The sequence below is a fragment of the Budorcas taxicolor genome, chromosome 3 (genome assembly GCF_023091745.1).
Source record: "Budorcas taxicolor isolate Tak-1 chromosome 3, Takin1.1, whole genome shotgun sequence".
In the NCBI taxonomy this organism is placed as follows: Eukaryota; Metazoa; Chordata; class Mammalia; order Artiodactyla; family Bovidae; genus Budorcas; species Budorcas taxicolor.
The window spans coordinates 23,428,916-23,448,159 of record NC_068912.1 but is presented as its reverse complement, the minus strand read 5'-3'; the positions used below and the strand labels follow the sequence as shown (position 1 = coordinate 23,448,159).

General features: G+C 42.2%; 1 protein-coding gene across 2 annotated transcripts in view; it reads left to right on the top strand.

Annotated features, from left to right (window-relative positions):
* The first annotated feature begins 593 nt into the window (after positions 1-593).
* PDE4DIP (phosphodiesterase 4D interacting protein) overlaps positions 594-19,244 on the top strand; it is a 203,936-nt gene continuing 185,285 nt past the window's right edge. The window contains exon 1 of one of the 2 annotated variants that reach the window (XM_052637981.1): positions 594-747. In XM_052637981.1, the coding sequence (XP_052493941.1) occupies positions 728-747 (20 nt within the window). In that variant the 5' untranslated portion in view covers positions 594-727. The remainder of the gene's footprint in view (positions 748-19,244) is intronic. The other variant, XM_052637980.1, reaches the window with a different exon arrangement.

Below are 19,244 nucleotides of genomic sequence, written 5' to 3'. Positions count from 1 at the left end.
ATAGCATCATGTCCTGTAACTCTGTTAGGGCTGCATTTGCTCTCAGATTGCACCTAAAACGTTCCTAGACTCCAGCTCCGGCTGGGGGGTTACCTGTGGGTGGGGTGATGCAGGCACCCAAGAGGACTTCCTCTCCAGATTTTCCCATCAGTTGGTTGTTTTTTCCCAGAGCCCCTCGGTGGTTCAGGGGAGGGACAGGGGTCTTGGTGCGGAGTCCTCTAAGCCCTCTGCTCCTCTGCCAGCATCATCCAGGCAGGGAAGACGGAAGGGTGTGTTCAGGCGGCGGCGTGTAACCTGGGGCCGACTGGGCCCCAGGCACGCTGGCTGCGGGGAGCCCCGCCTCCCCTCGCGGTTGACAGCTCAGCTGGTGTCGAGCAACTCGTGCCAGCCAGTGGTGTCTCAGGCTGGAGTGTGTGCGCGCACCGCCGCGCTGCCCCTGGCCCCAGCTCCCCAAACAGCTCTGGGCGCCACTCGGCTCCTGTCGGCTTCCTGCTGAGAACAGTCCCTCCCTTGTGCCCTAGCACGGTTAGCTGGAGGTTTGGCCACGTCAAATCGGGTTTTCTAAAGAAGCACGGAGCAGAGCTGTCTCTTCGCCGACACAGAAGGAGGGAGCTGGGGAAGACACGGTTCTTTGCGCTGGAGATTCGAGGGCCAGGCTTCTCATTTTCCCAGGCTGCTTCCACTCCCGGGTGAGGAGCGCCCCGCGAGTCAGGACAGCGCCTGGAAAATGGAGCAGGCGTGGGCACGGTAGGTGAGCTGCGTCTTTCCCGCCGCGCTCCGGCTTTGGTGTCTTTCCACCCCGCCACCTCCACCCCATTACCCTTTTGGAGAGGTCGCCCCTCACCATTAGGGGCTTTTGAAAGCTTCTCTTTTCATCGCCTCCTCCTCCCTAATTCCCAGCGCACTTCTAGTCTCCTGCACATCTGTCCATCTGTTCTCTGGTGTCTCGCTGCTTAAGGAATCTCCCTTCCACTTAGTTTCAATGTTAAAAATATCCAGTGAGGCCGCTGGAAGTTTTTGTGGAAGGGTTTCTCTTTTAATTGATCCACAGATCAGAGGGAATTCCCTCAGGTCTGTCTTTAGAGATACCTTTGATTTCAGATACCTTGAAAAACATCAGATTGCTTCTCAGCCTGCCACGTTTTCCTTCTCAACTTCACCCTCTACTAGGCTCACACCAGAGCTCATTTCCAGAGTCTCCAGTTGAAGCTGACTCTGTGGGAGGAAAGGAGAAGGAGACCAGGGTGCCGGTCATTGCTTAGGCTTTGTCGAGGTCAGGGTGACAGCTGCTTTTAGGTCAGAATTTGGAGATACGCTGTGGAATTGTGTTTCCTCCATGCCCCACTGCTTCCCCCCAATATACTTTCAAATACAGCTCACTCAAGGATAAGAGATGAGGTCTTGAGACAAAGAGTTCATTTTTGTTTTTCAGTGGAAGAGTGATGGAAAGGCTGTATTCAGAGATGTTTCTGTAACAGATAGATCTTCATCTCCAAGATTTAGCTGTGGAGAATTGGAGTGGAACTCAGATGTGTGTTGCTGCTGCTGCTGCGTCGCTTCAGTCATGTCTGACTCTGTGAGACCCCATAGATGGCAGCCCACCAGGCTCCCCCGTCCCTGGGATTCTCCAGGCAAGAACACTGGAGTGGGTTGCCATTTCCTTCTCCAATGTATGAAAGTGAAAGGTGAAAGTGAAGTTGCTCAGTTGTGTCCGACTCTTAGCGACCCCATGGAATGCAGCCCACCAGGCTCCTCCGTCCATGGGATTTTCCAGGCAAGATTACTGGAGTGGGGTGCCATTGCCTTCTCTGCAGACGTGTGTTATTGAGTTCTAACAGAGGGCAAATTGTACTAACCCAGAAGGTAAATATGGTGCTTAACAGTACTTGTGAAATAGACCTGGGAGATTTTAGCTGGTTGTTCAACATGTGAAAGCTGTATAACGTGAACTTTGAAGAAAGGGCACATTGAAGGTGAGAGTGTGTTGATGAGAAGTACACTATCCAGATTTACTTTTTTCTCTTTTCTGCTCTTCACAGGCCTCTCCTAGAGGCCAGAGTTGCATTTTGAGCATCACTGAATAACGGGAGTGCAATCAGGAGTCATCAGGGGGCTGAGAACCACACTTAAGGGGTGACCAAAGACCCAGGGCTCTTTAGTCTGGGGAAGTAAAGACTTAGGGTGAGAGCTTCAAGGGTGCTGGCTATATTTAAAGTTTTTAGTATTCTTTCAAATGGAGCTCATTCAAGGATCAGAGATGAGGTCTGGAGACAAAGACTTCATTTTTGTTTTTCAGTGGAAGGATGGTGGAAAGGCTGTATTGCTCCCTTAAAATATTTGAGGAGCAATTGGTGGTAGAGGGATTAGGCCGATTTGGAATCTCTTAGAACAGAACAACCAATGGGAGCAGTTGTGAGAATGCAAGTTATAGCTTGGTGCAAAGGAAAGGTTTTCTAACAAGTGACCTTCCTGGACATAAATAGGTGTCTAACCCTGGAATTATTCAAGCACAGACTTGGTGAATACTTGATGATAATGAGGATGAATGTATCAGGGATTCTTGCTCTCTATCAGTGTTTTTCTCACTTAAAAAAGTATTATTTACTAACTTTTTTGAACTTTCGATGTAGTCATTTCAGACAAATTCAGAAATGTCAGAAAAATCAAAATCATATCTTTAGAGTTAAGTCAGTTTAACAAACTGAGTATACCCATGTAACAAGCACTAAGATCAAGAAAGCGAATATAACCAGCACCCCTGAAGCCCTTGTGACCGCCAGGATAACCATTATCCTAACTTTTAACACCATAGATAAGTTTTGCCTGCTTTTGAACTTCACGTAAGTGAAATTATCCACCATGTACCCTTTTGTATCTGGCTTCTTTGACTCACTCTTATGTTGTACAATTCTTCTACCTTGTGTGTAGATGCAGTTCTTTCACTTTTGCTTCTATGTAGGATTCTATTATGTGTTGATATATCAAATGTATATGTCCATTCTGTAATTAATGAGCATTTGGGGCTATTATGAATATAGTGTTCCTACAAAGATTCCTGTATCTGTCTTTTGGTGAACATAAGTACACATTTCTGTTGAGTAAATATATGGAATTGCTAGGTAATAGGAAATGCACGTTCAGCTTTTGTAGATACTTCTGAACAATTTTCTAAAGTGATTATAGAGAGGATATTCAAAGAGATGAGATACAGTGTAAAGGAGCTCCACACCACTAGTCATCAGAGAAATGCAGATTAGAACCACAATGCCATGCAACTGTGTGCATATCAGAATGGCTGAAATGAAAGAGACAGAAAACACCAACCGCTGGTGAAGTAGAAGAGTCATTATGTTCACACTTGTTTTCTGTCTCTACCCTCAATAAGAAATGTATTTACTCTGCAACCAAATGCACACCAATGTGTAACTGAATCAAATGTTTCATGTAACAGTACTTAACCTTACTATGTGTTCTGTACTCTGATCTTTCCCAACCTATTCTTTTACTTAAAAAAAAAAAAATGCTTGTGTGACTCAGTTTATTTCACCACTTAATGGCTCACAGATGGAAAAATCCTGTAATCATATATCGTAACTGATGTCTCAGATACTTCCTAACTGGCAGCTAAGATCAGTTCATAAACATTTTAAATGTGAGCCAATACAGGAAAGGCACACTGTGCTGAATGCTGAGAGTAAACCAATGAATGAAAGATGGTTTCTGCCTTTGAGGTTTTGACTTTGTTGTCTATAATTCTAGAAGAGGCTAGGGCAGACATATGCATTGGCTGCTCTTGGAGCACAGTGATGGTGGTGGTGGTGGTGGTTTAGTTGCTAAGTCTTGTCTGACTCTTGTGACCCCCATGGACTGTAGCCTACCAGGCTTCTCTGTCCATGGGATTCTCCAGGCAAGCATACTGGAGTAGGTTGCCATTTCCTCCTCCAGGGGATCTTTCCAAGCCAGTGATTGGACCTGGGTCTCTTGTATTGGCAGGTGTATTCTTTACTACCTGAGGGGTTCTACTTGGGGGATTCAAAGAATAAAAATTAACTATAAAGCTACCATTTATATCAAGCTTGCATTTGTTAGCTTTTGTGTTAATCCCTTTGTGTACTTTATTTTGCCTAATCCCTGTAACCCTGTGAGGTCTGAAGTAAATGTTATTTTTTATTTATTATTTAAAATTTTGGCTGCACGGGGTCTTTGTTGTGGCACACCAACTCTCTTGTTGTGGTGTGGGGGCTCCAGAGCATGTGGGCTTAGTTGCCCCATGGCATGTGGGATCTTAGTTCCCCAACCAGGGATTGAGCCCGCGTCGCCTGCACTGGAAGGTGGATTCTTAACCACTGGACCACCAGGGACGTACCTTAAGGAAATGTTAATATAGTCATTTTTAAGACAAGAAGATTGAACTTTAGGTTAAAATCTTGGCCAGGTAACACACACAGCTGAGGAAGAAATATAGCCTGGAACTATCTAATTCCAAAGTCTGTTCTCTTAGTTGCTTCATTTGATTGAGTCTTGTAGGTTACTTGGTTTCTGAGTTGCTTCTGAAGCTGCTTACTTACCCTGACTATGATTAAGCTTATGTATAAGTTTAAGACTATGATTCTGTTCCCAGATTTCATTCTTGGCATTTCTGGAAATTCCCCTCACAGAGGGATTCTTCACATAAGCCTCCATATTCTTTATCTTGCTCAGTCTACCCGTAAAGAACAGGGTGCTGAGTATTTGAGTTCTTAAATATCCCCTACTCCCAGCTGTATGTCATCTACCCTGTGCAAGTCAGTGGGAGTACTTTTTCCCCCCAAGAATGTTGCCCGACTGCTGCCAGACTCTTTGGTTAAATCATTGGGAGAGAGCATGTTTGGTTCTGAAACAGCAAATTTCCAGTGAATACACTGACTTTACAAAACGCTGGTTTGGGTCTTCCCGGGTGGTCCCGTGGATAAGACTCCATGTCTTCACTGAAGGGGGTGTGGGTTTGATTCCTTGGTCAGGGAAGATCCCCAGACTGTGGCCAAAAACAAACACACACAAAAATGGTTTGGTCCCTAACCAAGTTAATATCCATGAATCAGGAAAGAGTTGTCAGAGCCATACACTCATGGGCATGATGAGGAGGTGGTGGTGAAGGCAGTTTTGCTCACCTCATTGATCTAGAATCCATCAGGCAAACCGCTTCTACTGCTCTAAGTGTTTGTACGTGCATGCTCAGTCATTCAGTCATGTCTGACTCTTTTCAACCCTATGGACTGTAGCCCACCAGGCTCCTCTGTCCATGAGATTCTCCAGGCAAGAATACTGGAGTAGGTTGCCATTTCCTCCTCCAGGGGATCTTCCCAATCCAGGGATCAAACCCTAGCCCAGGGATTGAGCCCACGTCTCCTGCTTGGCAGGAGGATTCTTTACTACTTGAACCACCTAGGAAGCCTCTCTAAGTGTTTAGCATTCACCTGTCTGGACTAGCAGGCTTCCCTGGTGGCTCAGCGGTTAAGAATCTGACTGCCCTCCAGGTGGTGTGGGTTTGATCCCTGAGTTGGGAAGATCTCCTGGAAGAGGAAATGGCAGCCCACTCTGGCTACAGTTCATGGGGTCACAAAAGAGTAGGGCGCGACTTAGCGACTAAACAGCAACAGTCGGGAATAGCGTCTCCCTAGAGCAGTGGAGTATGAATCCCTGTTTATAGTAGTTTCCTTTTGCTGCTGTGACAAATTACCACAAACTTAGTGGCTTAGAACAGCACCAATTTATTATTTTGCAGTTCTGGAGGTCAGAAGTCTGAAAATTGGTCTTCTGGGCTAAATCAGGGGGTCAGCAGGTCTGTGTTTCTCCTTGAGGCCTTTTTCCAGCCTAAAGAGACTGTCCACATGGCCCCTTCCCAGCAAAGGCCTCACTCCAGTCTGTTTCTTCATCCCACCTCCTCTCATTCTGACTCTCCTATATATCTCTCACAAGGACCCTTGTGATTACATTAGATGCAGTGGGGGTACTCTGGGATAGTCTTATCATCTCAAAATCGTTAATCACATCTGAAAGTGCCCTTTGTCACGAAAGTGGCATATTCACAGGTTCCAGAGATTAGGAATGCGGATTTACCTGGAGAGCCATTATTCAGCCTGCCACACTGTTAAATGCTGGAAAGATCATTACTAATTTTCCTCCTCCTTTACATGGAAATGTTATTGTTTCTAGCATATGGGAAAGCTAAATAAAAGTAAGGCAAATCATATATGAACCTTATACAACTTCCCTGAACAAATAACTCAAGAAAAAGAGAACTTGAACTATTTAGGGGCCACCTTTAAGATTTCCCAGGTGGCACTAGTGGTAAAGAACCCGCCTGCCAGTGCAGGAGACGTAAGAGATGCAGGTTCCATCCCTGGGTCAGGAAGATCCCCTGGAGGAGGACATGGCAATCCACTCCAGTATTCTTGTCTGGAGAATCCCATGGACAGAGGAGCCTGGCAAGCTACAGTCCATGGGGTCGCAAAGAGTTGGACACGACTGAGCAATTTTCTCTTCACTTAAGATTGAAGGTTAGGAAAGGAAATTAGCAAAGTAATTCATCTGTTTTGGTTTGTTTTCTATTACCCTGTAATTTAATTTAATAAAATGGAAGCATTAATTGTTTTTGCCCATTGTGGCTGTGAACATTTAAAGAAGGGAAGTAATATCCAAGAAATTCAGTAGTAATTCAGTCTCAAAATTTTTAAATTTTTTTATTTTACTTCTCCCCTCCCACATGATTAAAGTGTAACCTTCAAGTAAGATAAGATGCCCACTTATTATAGTTATATTGCATTTAAAAGCTACCCATTGAAAGCTTATTTGCAATTATTCTGCTCAGTATTTACTCTCAGCCTAAAGGAAACAGGGACATTTATTTATCTTGAATTTGTGGTGAGTTAACGGAGAGGCCTATTTGCTAATGCAGTTATAACCAGAGATGGCATTTGCCCCATTTTATGGATGTGGCAGCTGAAGCTAGAGAGGTTAAGTAAGCCCTGGAGCATGAAGATCTGGTTGGTTCTGGTACCTTTGCTTGTAGAGGTGCTGCTGCTTTACATGTAACACTTTCTATTAGGAAAATACTCCTTTTCATAATTTTATAGTTGAAACATGTTTGGATATTGGATTTCCTGATTAACATACAGTACTTCTAGCAATTAATTTTCTGCATTTGGGGAAGGAAAATCTCTGCCTTTGCAACTCTGATCTGCTTTTAAATAGACCATATTTGGATTTGAGCTTGAGAAATTTATCAGTGCTTTCATCCCCACTTTCTTATTTCCCGCATATTAGACTCCGTCCTTCTTCTTGCAGCTTATAGGCTAAGGCTGGATCTACAATACCAGAAGAAGGGCTTCGCTGATGATCCGGTGGCTAAGGCTCTGCACTCCCAGTGCGGGTGGCCTGGGTTCAATCCCTGGTCGGTGAACTAGATCCCATATGCTGAAACTGAGTTTTCAAATGCTGCAACTAAAACTCCTGTATGCCACAATGAAGATCAAAGGTGCTGCGTGGCCGGATTAAGATCAAACCCGGCGTGGCCAAATTACGAAATTTTTAAAAATATATCAGAAAACTGGGAAGTGGTTGTTTCTGTATCTGAAAGGAAGAGTTGGCTAACCCTCATCACAGTGCCCTCTCCACTCTGGGCAGCTCAGGGGTGGTTCATCCAAGGCTGTATGGAGTATCCATCCATTCAGTGGTTGCACTGGGACCCTGCTCTTATTGAAATGGGCAGTGGAATTGAAGTTTTATTCTAGAAATAGAATTCCAAGCTGGGCTCAGAACATTCCACGAGTTGTCTCTGGCAAAAAGTCAAATGGTGCTTAAAGTTAGAAGAAAGTCCAGAATAAAAGAGATGTCATGGTGACCCAAGGTAGCTCTATCCAATTCTATTTTAAAACATTCAGAAGCACTGAGCACTTGTTTTCTTCTGTCTCAGGACATCTTCTGAGTTCTGTGATCATCAAGACAAGCATGATCTGAATTTTCCTCTTTTTCTCATGGCTGAGGCATCTTACTAGTCACAGACTATTTATTTTAACAATAAGAACAACTTGTATTTTCATAGCAATTTAATAGTGTCTAATAAATTTTCCCTTAATCTGTGTCATTATCTCTAGTCCTTTTCTGCTTGTTCTGTCTGCAAAAACTTCTTTCTTCCTTTGCTTCTCTAGGGTCAGTTAGAGAAAAGGTAACCTGCTCCTGGCCAAAAGTATTTGCTTATCCTGGCCAAAGTAGAAGGAGTGTAGAGAAGAAATAACTGCTGACATAGAGACTGATGAAGAAAATTAAATTGAGTAATCTCTAGCACTTCATTCAATTCAAGAATATATTTATTTTCCATTTCATAATGTGGAATACTATTATTCATAATGTGGAATAGCCCATCATGTTGTATTATATTAATAATATTTTATTTAATCATTACCCTATACTGAGTCCTTTAGATGTCCAGTTTTTAACTATTATAAATAATACTTGATAAACAACTATGTGCTTAGAGCATTTCCTTCCATCAAATTATTTTTGAATGACAGATGCTTAGAAGTAGAATAATCAAGTGTTATTAGACTAGAGTATGTCAAACACTTCTAGTTCTTGGAAATACATTGCAAACTTCTTGGGGTTTAAGCTCATATAACATATTAATATGAAGATTATTTCATTCAGTTTAAATATCTTTTTCAATATTTGAGTTTCTGTATTCAGAAGGGAAAGTGGAGACATTCCGATATAAAGTGGCATACTCTAGGATAATCCCGGGTGAATCAGTTGCAATGTTCCCAACTTGTACCCCTCTCTAGAGTAAACTGCTTCACTGTCACTATTAATCTCTGTTACCATCTTGAAGTGTTTCCTGAAATGGTAACAAACAAAATTTTAGTATAATAAAGTAAAAGTGGGTATAAATTGCATCAAAATTATGCATACATATTAGGATGTCTGTTGCAAGGAGTGAAAAAATACTGTATTTGGTTATGGGATTATTGTTAATACCTCTTACGTGCTGCTTTAAAGCTATGTCAATATATGTTTTTATAGCAGGAAGAAATTTACATTTGTCCTACCAAGTGACAACATGTAAAGTTTGAAACTGAGTTAGTTTTAGAAAAAGTTCTTCTGTGCATTACTTATATATTTCCACATGATTGGTGCTTTGGGGCAGCATCATTGCCAGCAGACCTAGGGAGCTGGTGTCTCTCTACTCATCCTGAGCTAAAATTATTATGAGTGGGCCTTAAAATACCAGTTGTTCCCACCCACAAACCTGGCCTTGCCTTTGCTAGGATATCTTTATTTATCCCTTGAGGTTATCTTCAGCATTACCTCCTTTGGGGATTATTTTTGGAACCTAGTTCTGGGTGTTCTCTGTAGCCAGAGCACACTATGCCTTCTTTAGCATTGCATGTGGCTAATTGGTTTACATATGCTATGAGTTTATTGGAAGAAAGGACTGTCTTTTGTCTCTAAATCTTCAGTATCTTACAATACTTCTAACACATAGCAGATCCTCAGTAAAGAACTTTCTAGAGAACATTCCCTGCAAGTTTCATGTGAGTATCTGTTTGGTAAGTGTCTACTTACCATTAATATAGAATGAATACAGCAGGTTATCAAACCTGGATGCCATTATTGATTCAAATGCTATTTATTCATTGTTTAAGAAATATATGCATCTGATTCCTGTTATGATCTAGACTTCTTAAATGCTAGATACATGATAGTGAATGATATAAAAACCCTGCCTTCAAGGTGCTGGCACTCTAGACAGGTCACGAGGCATGCATATATATTACTGTTGTAACTTGATCTCCTAGTTTCTTAACTCTAATTCACTTCAGGACACTATGAGCACATATGAGTACACACTGTAGTTCATCCTCACTCCAAATTCTCTATCCTTAGGATCCTGAACTCTGAAAGTATATTCCCTGACCACAGAGTCAAGTCCTCCATCTCCTCATCCTTTCTGAATATTCAGTTTACCTTATCACTTACTCCAGGTCCTTCACTCCTTCATATCTCCCAGGCCATCTGCTCTTCATTCATCTCCCCACTGAGCCAAGACCTCAGAGTGAGCTATTTGAATCATTCTCAGCACTGCTTTAGAATCTCATACCTGAGTTAATTTTGTTATCCTCTGGGATTCTGTCAGCTTTGTTTTAGTACATCATAAAGCCATACTGAGAAGGAAGACTCTAGATTCATTCTTTCTAATCTTGGGCAGGTTAATGTGACACTCTTCTCCTCTTCTCACCAGTCTCCTCCCCTGATGCTTCCTTTTCCCCTAAAAATGCAATCCTCAAAACCTCTGATTTCAATGTATGTTAGTTGCTCAGTTGTGTCTTACTGTTTGCTACCCATGGACTGTAGCTCACCAAACTCCTCTGTCCCGGGAATTCTCCAGGCAAGAATACTGGAGTGGATAGCCATTTCCAGATCCAGGAGATCTTCCCAACCCAAGGATTGAAGCCAGGTCTCTCACATTGTAGGCAGATTCTTTATCATCTGAGCCACCAGGGAAGCTTAATAAAATCAAGGTGCAAAATTACATGGTCAGTGTTATTTCTATTTTTTGGAATTCACATAGGCATATAAACTGAAGAACAGTTAAAAATGAATACATAAAAATCTTTATCAATGTTGCCTTTAAGTGGTAGCATTTTTTAATTTTTTCCTATGCATTTTTGTCCTTTCCAAAATTTCTGAAAAGAACACCTAATTCTTTAAAAATCACTAAAAACAGACATTATCAAGGAAGGAAAAGGTAAAAGGTTATGTGAATAAAAAGGTAGGTGGAAACAGAAAAAAGTAATCTATCTCTTGATGTTTGGTGAGGGCCTCAGCCTCCGCATTCCCCAGCGTCCTGTGAAGAGTGGTTGTTAATGAAAACTGCTTTGCCAGGACCAAGGATAAAAAGCCAAGCTAATTTTTAGAAGAGAGCAGAGAGACCATATGCCATCCCTGAGTAATATGGCTGAACTCAGAACAGATCATTTTCACATCTCTTTTGAAAGAGTGATATCAGTGTCTTGGCTGATTCAGGGAGGAGAATTTATTAGACATCTGCATGTCTAATAACTTCATAAGGCAAAGTGAGATAATTATTTGAACTATCCTTTATTAATACCTTTTCACAGTGTTAAGCAGTTTCTCTGAACCTTGAGGAATAGCAGCATGAAAAATGTAAGTTCCTTTTAGAATAAAGATTCAGTGCAGAAGCAAAATAGGTCATAATATTCAAAGTTGTTGCTGGTGCATAGTGATGCTTGTAGCTCCTGGTAGTGATTGAGGACTTAGCACTTCAGAAAACTGCCTCCCAGAGTTCCATTGGGCCACAGCCACTCTCAGTGAATAGATTCTGTTGAGCGAAGGGTGTAATTGCAGCCTGTACTGGAGAAAAGTGGATGTTACTGTGTCATTGCCAAGTCAGCTCACACTTAGTCAGCATGCAGAGGGAGATTCACAAGTGATGTTCTCTGTGTTCTGAGGGGCTTTGCCAATTAAGCTTTCCAGCTTGCCGAGGTTATAATGATAGGCCTTGAGATGAGAAAAAAATGATAATCTCAGTGGATTTATTACATAGTGGTCCTGTGCTCTGCATCTGTGACTTCTACCCCGTTTGCATTTGAATGCGTGTTTTTGCAATTCTGATGCCAAAGAGGGGATATTGGCAATATTTGGGGCAGAGAAGATATACTCCGTGTCTCTCTCAGCAAGAGGAAAAAAGATCTGAGACATCTCAGAGCTTGTTCACTAATGGCCTTCCCAGTTTTGACTGTATCTGTTTCCATCACATCGTCTGCCTGTCGGTTTATTCCCTTTGTCTTTTAGGGACAATGCCAACTGTTGTCACAGAAAAGGATTCACGGGAGTCATGACCATTTGGAGGACTGTGGGCAGAGATAGGGAAGTATAAAATAGTGGATGACTCACTTTTCAGGATAGAGCCTATGTAAAAAGTCATACTTACCATTTCCTTTTTAGGATTTTAATCACTTGTCACATGGCATCTAATATACCAGGACGCAAATGCTCCATTGTGAACCATGTGTGTCTTGGGAATGAGTTGGTGTCCCAAAAAACAAATATATGTCAGGATTTGAGTGTAACTCACTTCTCCTTCCCACAGCAGCACTGCTTACCCTTCCTCACATCTCACTGTCTCAGGGGTCATTTGTCTGGAGTCAGGGCAGGTACAAAGGAGACTCCTGGTAAATGTGTGAGTAGAAACAGGACATATTGGAAGTGTGAAGGTTGGAGTCAGATATAGATTTCAAGTTCACTGTTACCATCAGCTAGCTGGATGATCTTGGGCAAATTACATCATCCTTCTAGGCCTCTTATTTCCTTACCTCTAAAATACGGATAACAGGACCTATTGGATTATGGGAGAATTGAATGAGATAATTGCTGGAAAGAATCAGTCAATCAATAAATGGTGGTGGCTTCATTGGTGGTGGTGGTTGTTCACAATAAAAATAATGATCATTTAATTCAAGATTAGTGTTGAAGAAAATTCCCGTGTAAGAAAACACGTTGAACTATAAAGTTACACACAGGCAGTCTGGAGACTGTTACCTGTGGATGTCTTTGTTTCCAAGTTGGCACCACTTGTGAAGCCCTACCGTTTAAAAATCCTCAGCCAGGTCTTCCCTGGCTGTCCAGTGATTAAGACTCCACGCTTGCAATACAGGGGGCTCTGGTGAGATTCCTAGTCAGGGAACTAAGATTCCACATGCCAAGAAAGCAAGCCACAGTTCTCCTTGTCCTTTTGGACATTTTCTATCTGTAAGGGTTGAATGTGAATATAAGTTTAAAATATGAAAAAGAGATGTTTAAACATTAGAAACATTTATTTGAATCAGAATCTATAAGTTCATGACAGATGAGCTTTAAAAAATGTGGAATTAGAACAGGATATGTGTTTGGACCCCAATAAACAGTGAACTCTGGAAGTTGGTGATGGACAGGGAGGCCTGGCAGGCTGCGGTTCACGGGGTCACAAAGAATCGGACACGACTGAGCGACTGAACTGAGCTGAAACAGCAAATTTGCACTGTTTGAGATGATCACACTGAGCCCAGTTCCTTACATAGTTCATCTTTTATCAAGGGCCTTAGTAAAAGAGCAGTGTAAATAAATCAGAATATGTTTATTAATATTTTAAAGAAGAATTAACATTCTAGGATAAAAATAGTAAAGAAAAAAAAAAGGAAGATATTCACTCATATTTTCTACCATCCTAAACCTCCGGCCTCTTCTCTCTTCCAGATTCTCTGGTATTCTGTATGGTCTATAACTGTAGGCATTTTGACTACAATGTAAATGTTAGTCCTAGTCCTTTCTTGCTGACCTTTTATATGATCTTTGGGGAGTCTAAGTAGTTAGATGAAGCTATGATGTTGGAGGAGGGGAGCACAAAAGAAACAGTTTTCACTTAGACAACCCTAATACTCCCTCCTGAGGGTTAGAGTTTGAGAGAGGCAGGCTTGAGGAGGGGAAAGTTAAAAGGAAATTGGAGGGGCCTAAGGAGCAGTTGATGTTGACTCAGGTTGAGGGGAGCAAAATTAAAGCCCTGCTCACCCTCTTCAGTCTCCTACTTTGCAGTCTTTGTCATGTTTCCTTACATATTCATACCCATCCTTCAAGGCCTAAATTCAGTAGTCTCGGTTTTCTGTAGATTTCCTAGACCCCCTCTCCCCATCAGAACAAAATTAATTATATCTCATTTATGTTCTGAAATCTCTGTTATAAATTTCATTGTTCTAATAAGTATCTCTTTGAATCCTGTCTGCCACCGCCAGTAGACAGCTCTGAGCATCTTGATTTCAGGGCATTTCTTTTTCATCGTGATATTTTTGGTGCTTGTTATACAAGTAACTTCTCAGTAAATGTTTATGAAAAGGAATGAAAAACTCTAAAAATAGCATCCAAGGCCCAGTTTTTTGCTCTAAATACTGGTATGGCTGATTGCTTTTCCTCCTCCTGAATTTTCCATTATGATAAGAAAGCCATATAAGAGGAAGTTTGAAAGACAGAAAATGCCTCTGGGAGAAGGTCTTTGTCCCTCAGCTTAGAGATGTTAAGGAAAGGTGGTGATGCATGACGAAGTAAGGGGACCAGACTGTGTGGCTAAGTGTATGTGAGAGCCTTGGGGAAGAAGCCTGAAAAAATAACCACCTCTGTGGCAGTTTGAACACTCTTATGGGAAGAAATGGGCTACCCTGGTGGCTCAGATGGTAAACAATCTGCCTGCAGTGTGGGGAGACCCCATTTCGATACTTGGGTCAGGAAGATCCCTGGAGAATGAAACGGCAAACCACTTCCGTATTCTTGCCTAGAGAATTTCATAGACAGAGGAGCCTGGCAGGCTACAGTCCATGGGGTCACAAAGAGCAACTAACACTTTCACTTTTCATGGGAAGAAATAGCCCTAGGATAATTGTCTTAATAGAAGAAAAAAGCAGTGAGGTCTAGACAGACAACGGATATAGTTGGGGTGGTTTTGGTTTGGGATATTAATATTTCACACTGTTCAAAGACTTGTTGGAAACTTACTTTGTGATGGTGAAGTTATATGATTACCACCTTGCCATTGCTTGTGAATAATATGGTCCATTAACACAGTAAGCTGCTTTCCTCAGTCCATAAATTAAACAGACCAAAATACAAGGCAATAACACCAAATATATATGCAGTTTGCAAAGGACGATCTGTGGCTGCCTTATAGAGAATATTTCTGTGCAGACTCTGCCATGGTGTTACCCTTTGCTAAAGAAGAATCCAAGTTTGTACCCCTCCCCACAGTGTTACAAGAGACCAGACTGGTGGACCAGTGGCTCACATCTTGGAATAGCCATTTTTAAGAAACACAAAATTGAGTGTTGTGGATATTCCTGATATAATTGAGACTAGCACACTTAGGAAACTACTGGAAGAAATCACCAGAGCAGTCTGACAGCATCAGAGTATCAGCATGTAGCAGATGTCTGTGACAACCTAGAGGGGTGGGACAGGGTGGGAAGGAGGCTCAGGAGGGAGGGGACATGTGTACACCTATGGCTGATTAATGTTGAGATATGGCAGAAACCAACACAATATTGTAAAGCAATTCAGTTCAGTTCAGTTCAGTCGCTCAGTCGTGTTCGACTCTTGCAACCCCATGAACCGCAGTACGCCAGGCCTCCCTGTCCATCACCAACTCCCGGAGTTTACCGGAACTCATGTCCACTGAGCTGGTGATGCCATCCAACCATCTCATCCTCTGTCGTCCTCTTCTCCTCCTGCCCTTCAGTCTTTCCCAGCATCAGGGTCCTTTCAGATGAGTCAGTTCTTCGCCTCAGGTGGCCAAAGTATTGGAGTTTCAGCTTCAACATCAGTCCTTTCAATGAACACCCATGACTGATCTCCTTTAGGAGGGACTGGTTGGATCTCTTTGCAATCCAAGGGACTCTCAAGAGTCTTCTCCAACACCACAGTTCAAAAGCATCAGTTCTTCGGCAGTCAGCTTTCTTTATAGTCCAACTCTCATATTCATATATGACTATTGGAAAAAGTATAACATTGACTAGATGGACCTTTGTTGGCAAAGTAATATCTCTGCTTTTTAATATGCTGTCTAGGTTGATCATAACTTTCATTCCAAGGAATGAGCATCTTTTAATTTTCATGGCTGCAGTCACCGTCTGCAGTGATTTTGGAGCCCCCCAAAATAAAGTCAGCCACTGTTTCCACTATCCTTCAGTTAAAAATAATTTAATTATAAAAAAAGAGGGAGGGAACATGTGTATACCTGTGGCTGATTCATGCTGATGTACGGCAGAAACCAACACAACATTGTAAAGCAATTATCCTTCACAACATTGTAAATCAATATTTATTAAAATAAATGAATCTTTTTAAAAAATAACAAATAAATAGTTTTTTGTTTTTTTTTTTTTTTTTAAGAAAAAAGGATGTTGTAGATGGCTCTGAGTGGACCAGTTATGTCCTGATCATCTTCAACCTAATCACTCTGGAAAACTGTAGGAAAGGCTGTTCCTATGGGATATTGAATGTTGATGTATTGCTTGAGTCCAGTATTTTCATAGCTACTTACCAGCAAGTCAAGAAAATGTGAATAATACATCATGTAGAAATTAAGTGGGTGAGCAGCTGGTAGGTGGGTTATACTTGGAAAATGTTTGGTTCTTCATATTGAGCAGGAAGGTGCCTTGGCAAAAATTAGTAAGTGTGATTTTAATGAAATTGGTATCAGTTCAGTTTAGTCACTCAGTCATGTCTGACTCTTTGTGACTCCATGGACTGCAGCATGCCAGGCTCCTTGTCCATCACCAACTCCCAGAGTTTACCCAAAGTCATGTCCATTGAGCTGGTGATGCCATCCAACCATCTCATCCTCTGTCATCCCCTTCTCCTTCTGCCTTCAATCTTTCCCAGAATCAGGGTCTTTTCTAATGATCAGCTCTTGCATCAGGTGGCCAAAGTATTGAAGTTTCAGCTTCAGCATCAGTCATTCCAATGAATATTCAGGACTGATCTACTGTAGAATGGACTGGTTGGATCTCCTTGCAGTCCAAGGGACTCGCAAGAGTCTTCTCCAACTCCACAGTTCAAAAGCATCAGTTCTTCGGCACTCAGCTTTCTTTATAGTCCATCTATACTATACTATCAGAGAAGGCAATGGCACCCCACTCCAGTACTCTTGCCTGGAAAATCCCATGGACGGAGGAGCCTAGTAGGCTGCAGTCCATGGGGTCGCTAAGGGTCGGACACGACTGAGCGACTTCACTTCACTTTTCACTTTCATGCATTGGAGAAGGAAATGGCAACCCACTCCAGTGTTCTTGCCTGGAGAATCCCAGGGACGGGGGAGCCTGGTGGGCTGCCGTCTATGGGGTCGCACAGAGTCGGACACGAGTGAAGTGACTTAGCAGCAGCAGCATACTATACTATCCTCTCACACCCATACATGACCACTGGAAAAAGCATAGCCTTGACTAGATGGACCTTTGTTGGCAAAGTAATGTCTCTGTTTTTTAATATGCTATCTAGGTTGGTCATAACTTTCCTTCCAACGAGTAAGTGTCTTTTAATTTCATGTCTGCAGTCCCGATCTGCAGTGATTTTGGAGCCCCCCAAAATAAAGTCTGCCACTGTTTCCACTGTTTCCCTGTCTATTTGCCATGAAATGATGGGACCAGATGCCATGATCTTAGTTTTCTGAAATTGGTATCACTGATTAACAAATTGGCAAGGTAGTGGGCAAAAAGATAAGGCTCACTGAGGGAAAGTTTGGTTCATTTATACATGAAAAGCATATAAGGTAAAACATGCAGGTAACAAGTAAGATAAAAATATCTTTGGGAAAGATTATACATGTACATCTCTGCAGGAGAGCTGTACGTGCCCTTGTGAAATACATGCTTGCTGACCATGAGTCATTCATGGACTGATGTTAAAAAAAAAAAGAAATTAGAAATACTTGAATCTGGGAAACTAGGACAAGGGCATACAATTTTTTTCTGGACTTAAGTAATATAGAGAAAAATTTACCAACATATGTTACTGCTTCATGGGTGGGTGGCGGGGCCTGACTTGGAGTTTGTCTCTACTATACCCCACTTCTCTTTGCACTTTGGTTTATCAGTTATTTTCACAAATTGCAATCCCCTTGACACATGCCTTGTGTTTCCTAACCATGTGCCTCTTCTCTGGGGGAGCATCACATTCCTTCCCAAGCTTTTGGAGCAGCTGAGTGAGCCCCACTCTGTGGCAATATGAGAGGGAACTTGAGCTGTTAATAGAGTTGAAGTGATTAAAAAAAAAGTCTCCAGAGACTACAGAAAGCCCATTAACTCAGTACTCATCCAGAGTGACCTCTCTACCCTTCTGGTTATTGCTTCATATAAGACAGGCAGTCAGCTCACGGATGAGTGTGGGATGGGGGAGAAGGTGGAGTAGCTTGTGGCATCCATATGCATCACCTTGTTGTCACTTGCTCCTGATCTATAATGTGGAATTTTCAGAGCAAGGAGAATTGAATGAGATCATGTCTGGAAAGTTTCCCCATCCTTAGAAAGTATTAAAATGAGTTTTAATGCTACTAGTGTCTATTAGAATAGAATTGTGTAATTACTGAAGGAACCTTAGAAGTTCATGTATTTCTTTCACAAATATTTAAGGAAACTGAAGCCTGGAGGTAAAAGTGACCTGTAAGCCCCTTAGTAGCTTTTTGTTGTTGTTCTGTCGTTAAGTCGTGTCCCAACTCTTTGCAACACAACTTAGAGATGGAAAGTGAAGTGAAGTTGCTCAGTCGTATCTGACTGTTAGCGACCCCATGGACTGCAGCCTACCAGGCTCCTCCATCCATGGGATTTTCCAGGCAAGAGTACTGGAGTGGGGTGCCATTGCCTTCTCCGAACACAACAGCAAAAAGCTACATAGGTAACTCAAGACAGTGTCTTAAAGCAGAAGTGAAAGTTTTGTCTGCATTTGATCTATGCTAGAGTGACAGCCTCAGAGATCTATAAGGAGCCAAGGCAGTATCATAAATGAGCACGTGAGCTGGGATTACAAGAACAGGGAGTGACAGGGACTGTGGCAAACCGGAGAACATGTCTCTTCTATTTAAAGGCGGCAGGTTATCCCTCTGTGTGGGAAGGCAGGCCCAGTATTGCCAGACCCATTCATTTTGCAAGAGACGTTAGGAATGGGTCAACCTTGTGTTGACCAAATGAAGCATGTTGGATGGGCTGAATTTGGCCTGAGGAATGACCTTGCTCCTGATGGCAGAAGTGGTTACCCAGGTCTGTGGGCTGAACATAAAGGAATCCATCCATGCATGAGTAGCAGCAACTAAGTATTTTTTTTCTCCACAAATTTTTCAAGACATTGTTCTGGCTGATAGTTTCAAAATCCTTCCCTTACTTTTTCTCAACAGAGGGAAATCCACAAGTAGTAGTTCATCTCTTTCATTTTTCACTCTCAGGGAAAATTTGTAATGAGAAGTGGAGAAGGGAAAGGGGCAGAGGGCCTGGAAGAACCACAAGCCGGTGACCTGCTTTTGAATAATAAAGAATTGCCAGGTGGTCTGTGTAATCTGGTGTGCTCTGCCTGGTACTTTTATGTCCATCTGGAACTTAGCAAAGTGAAGATTTATGCCAAGATCCAGCCCTGAGGCAGAGAAGGAAGAACACCAACAGTTTCTAAATAAATGACAGGCT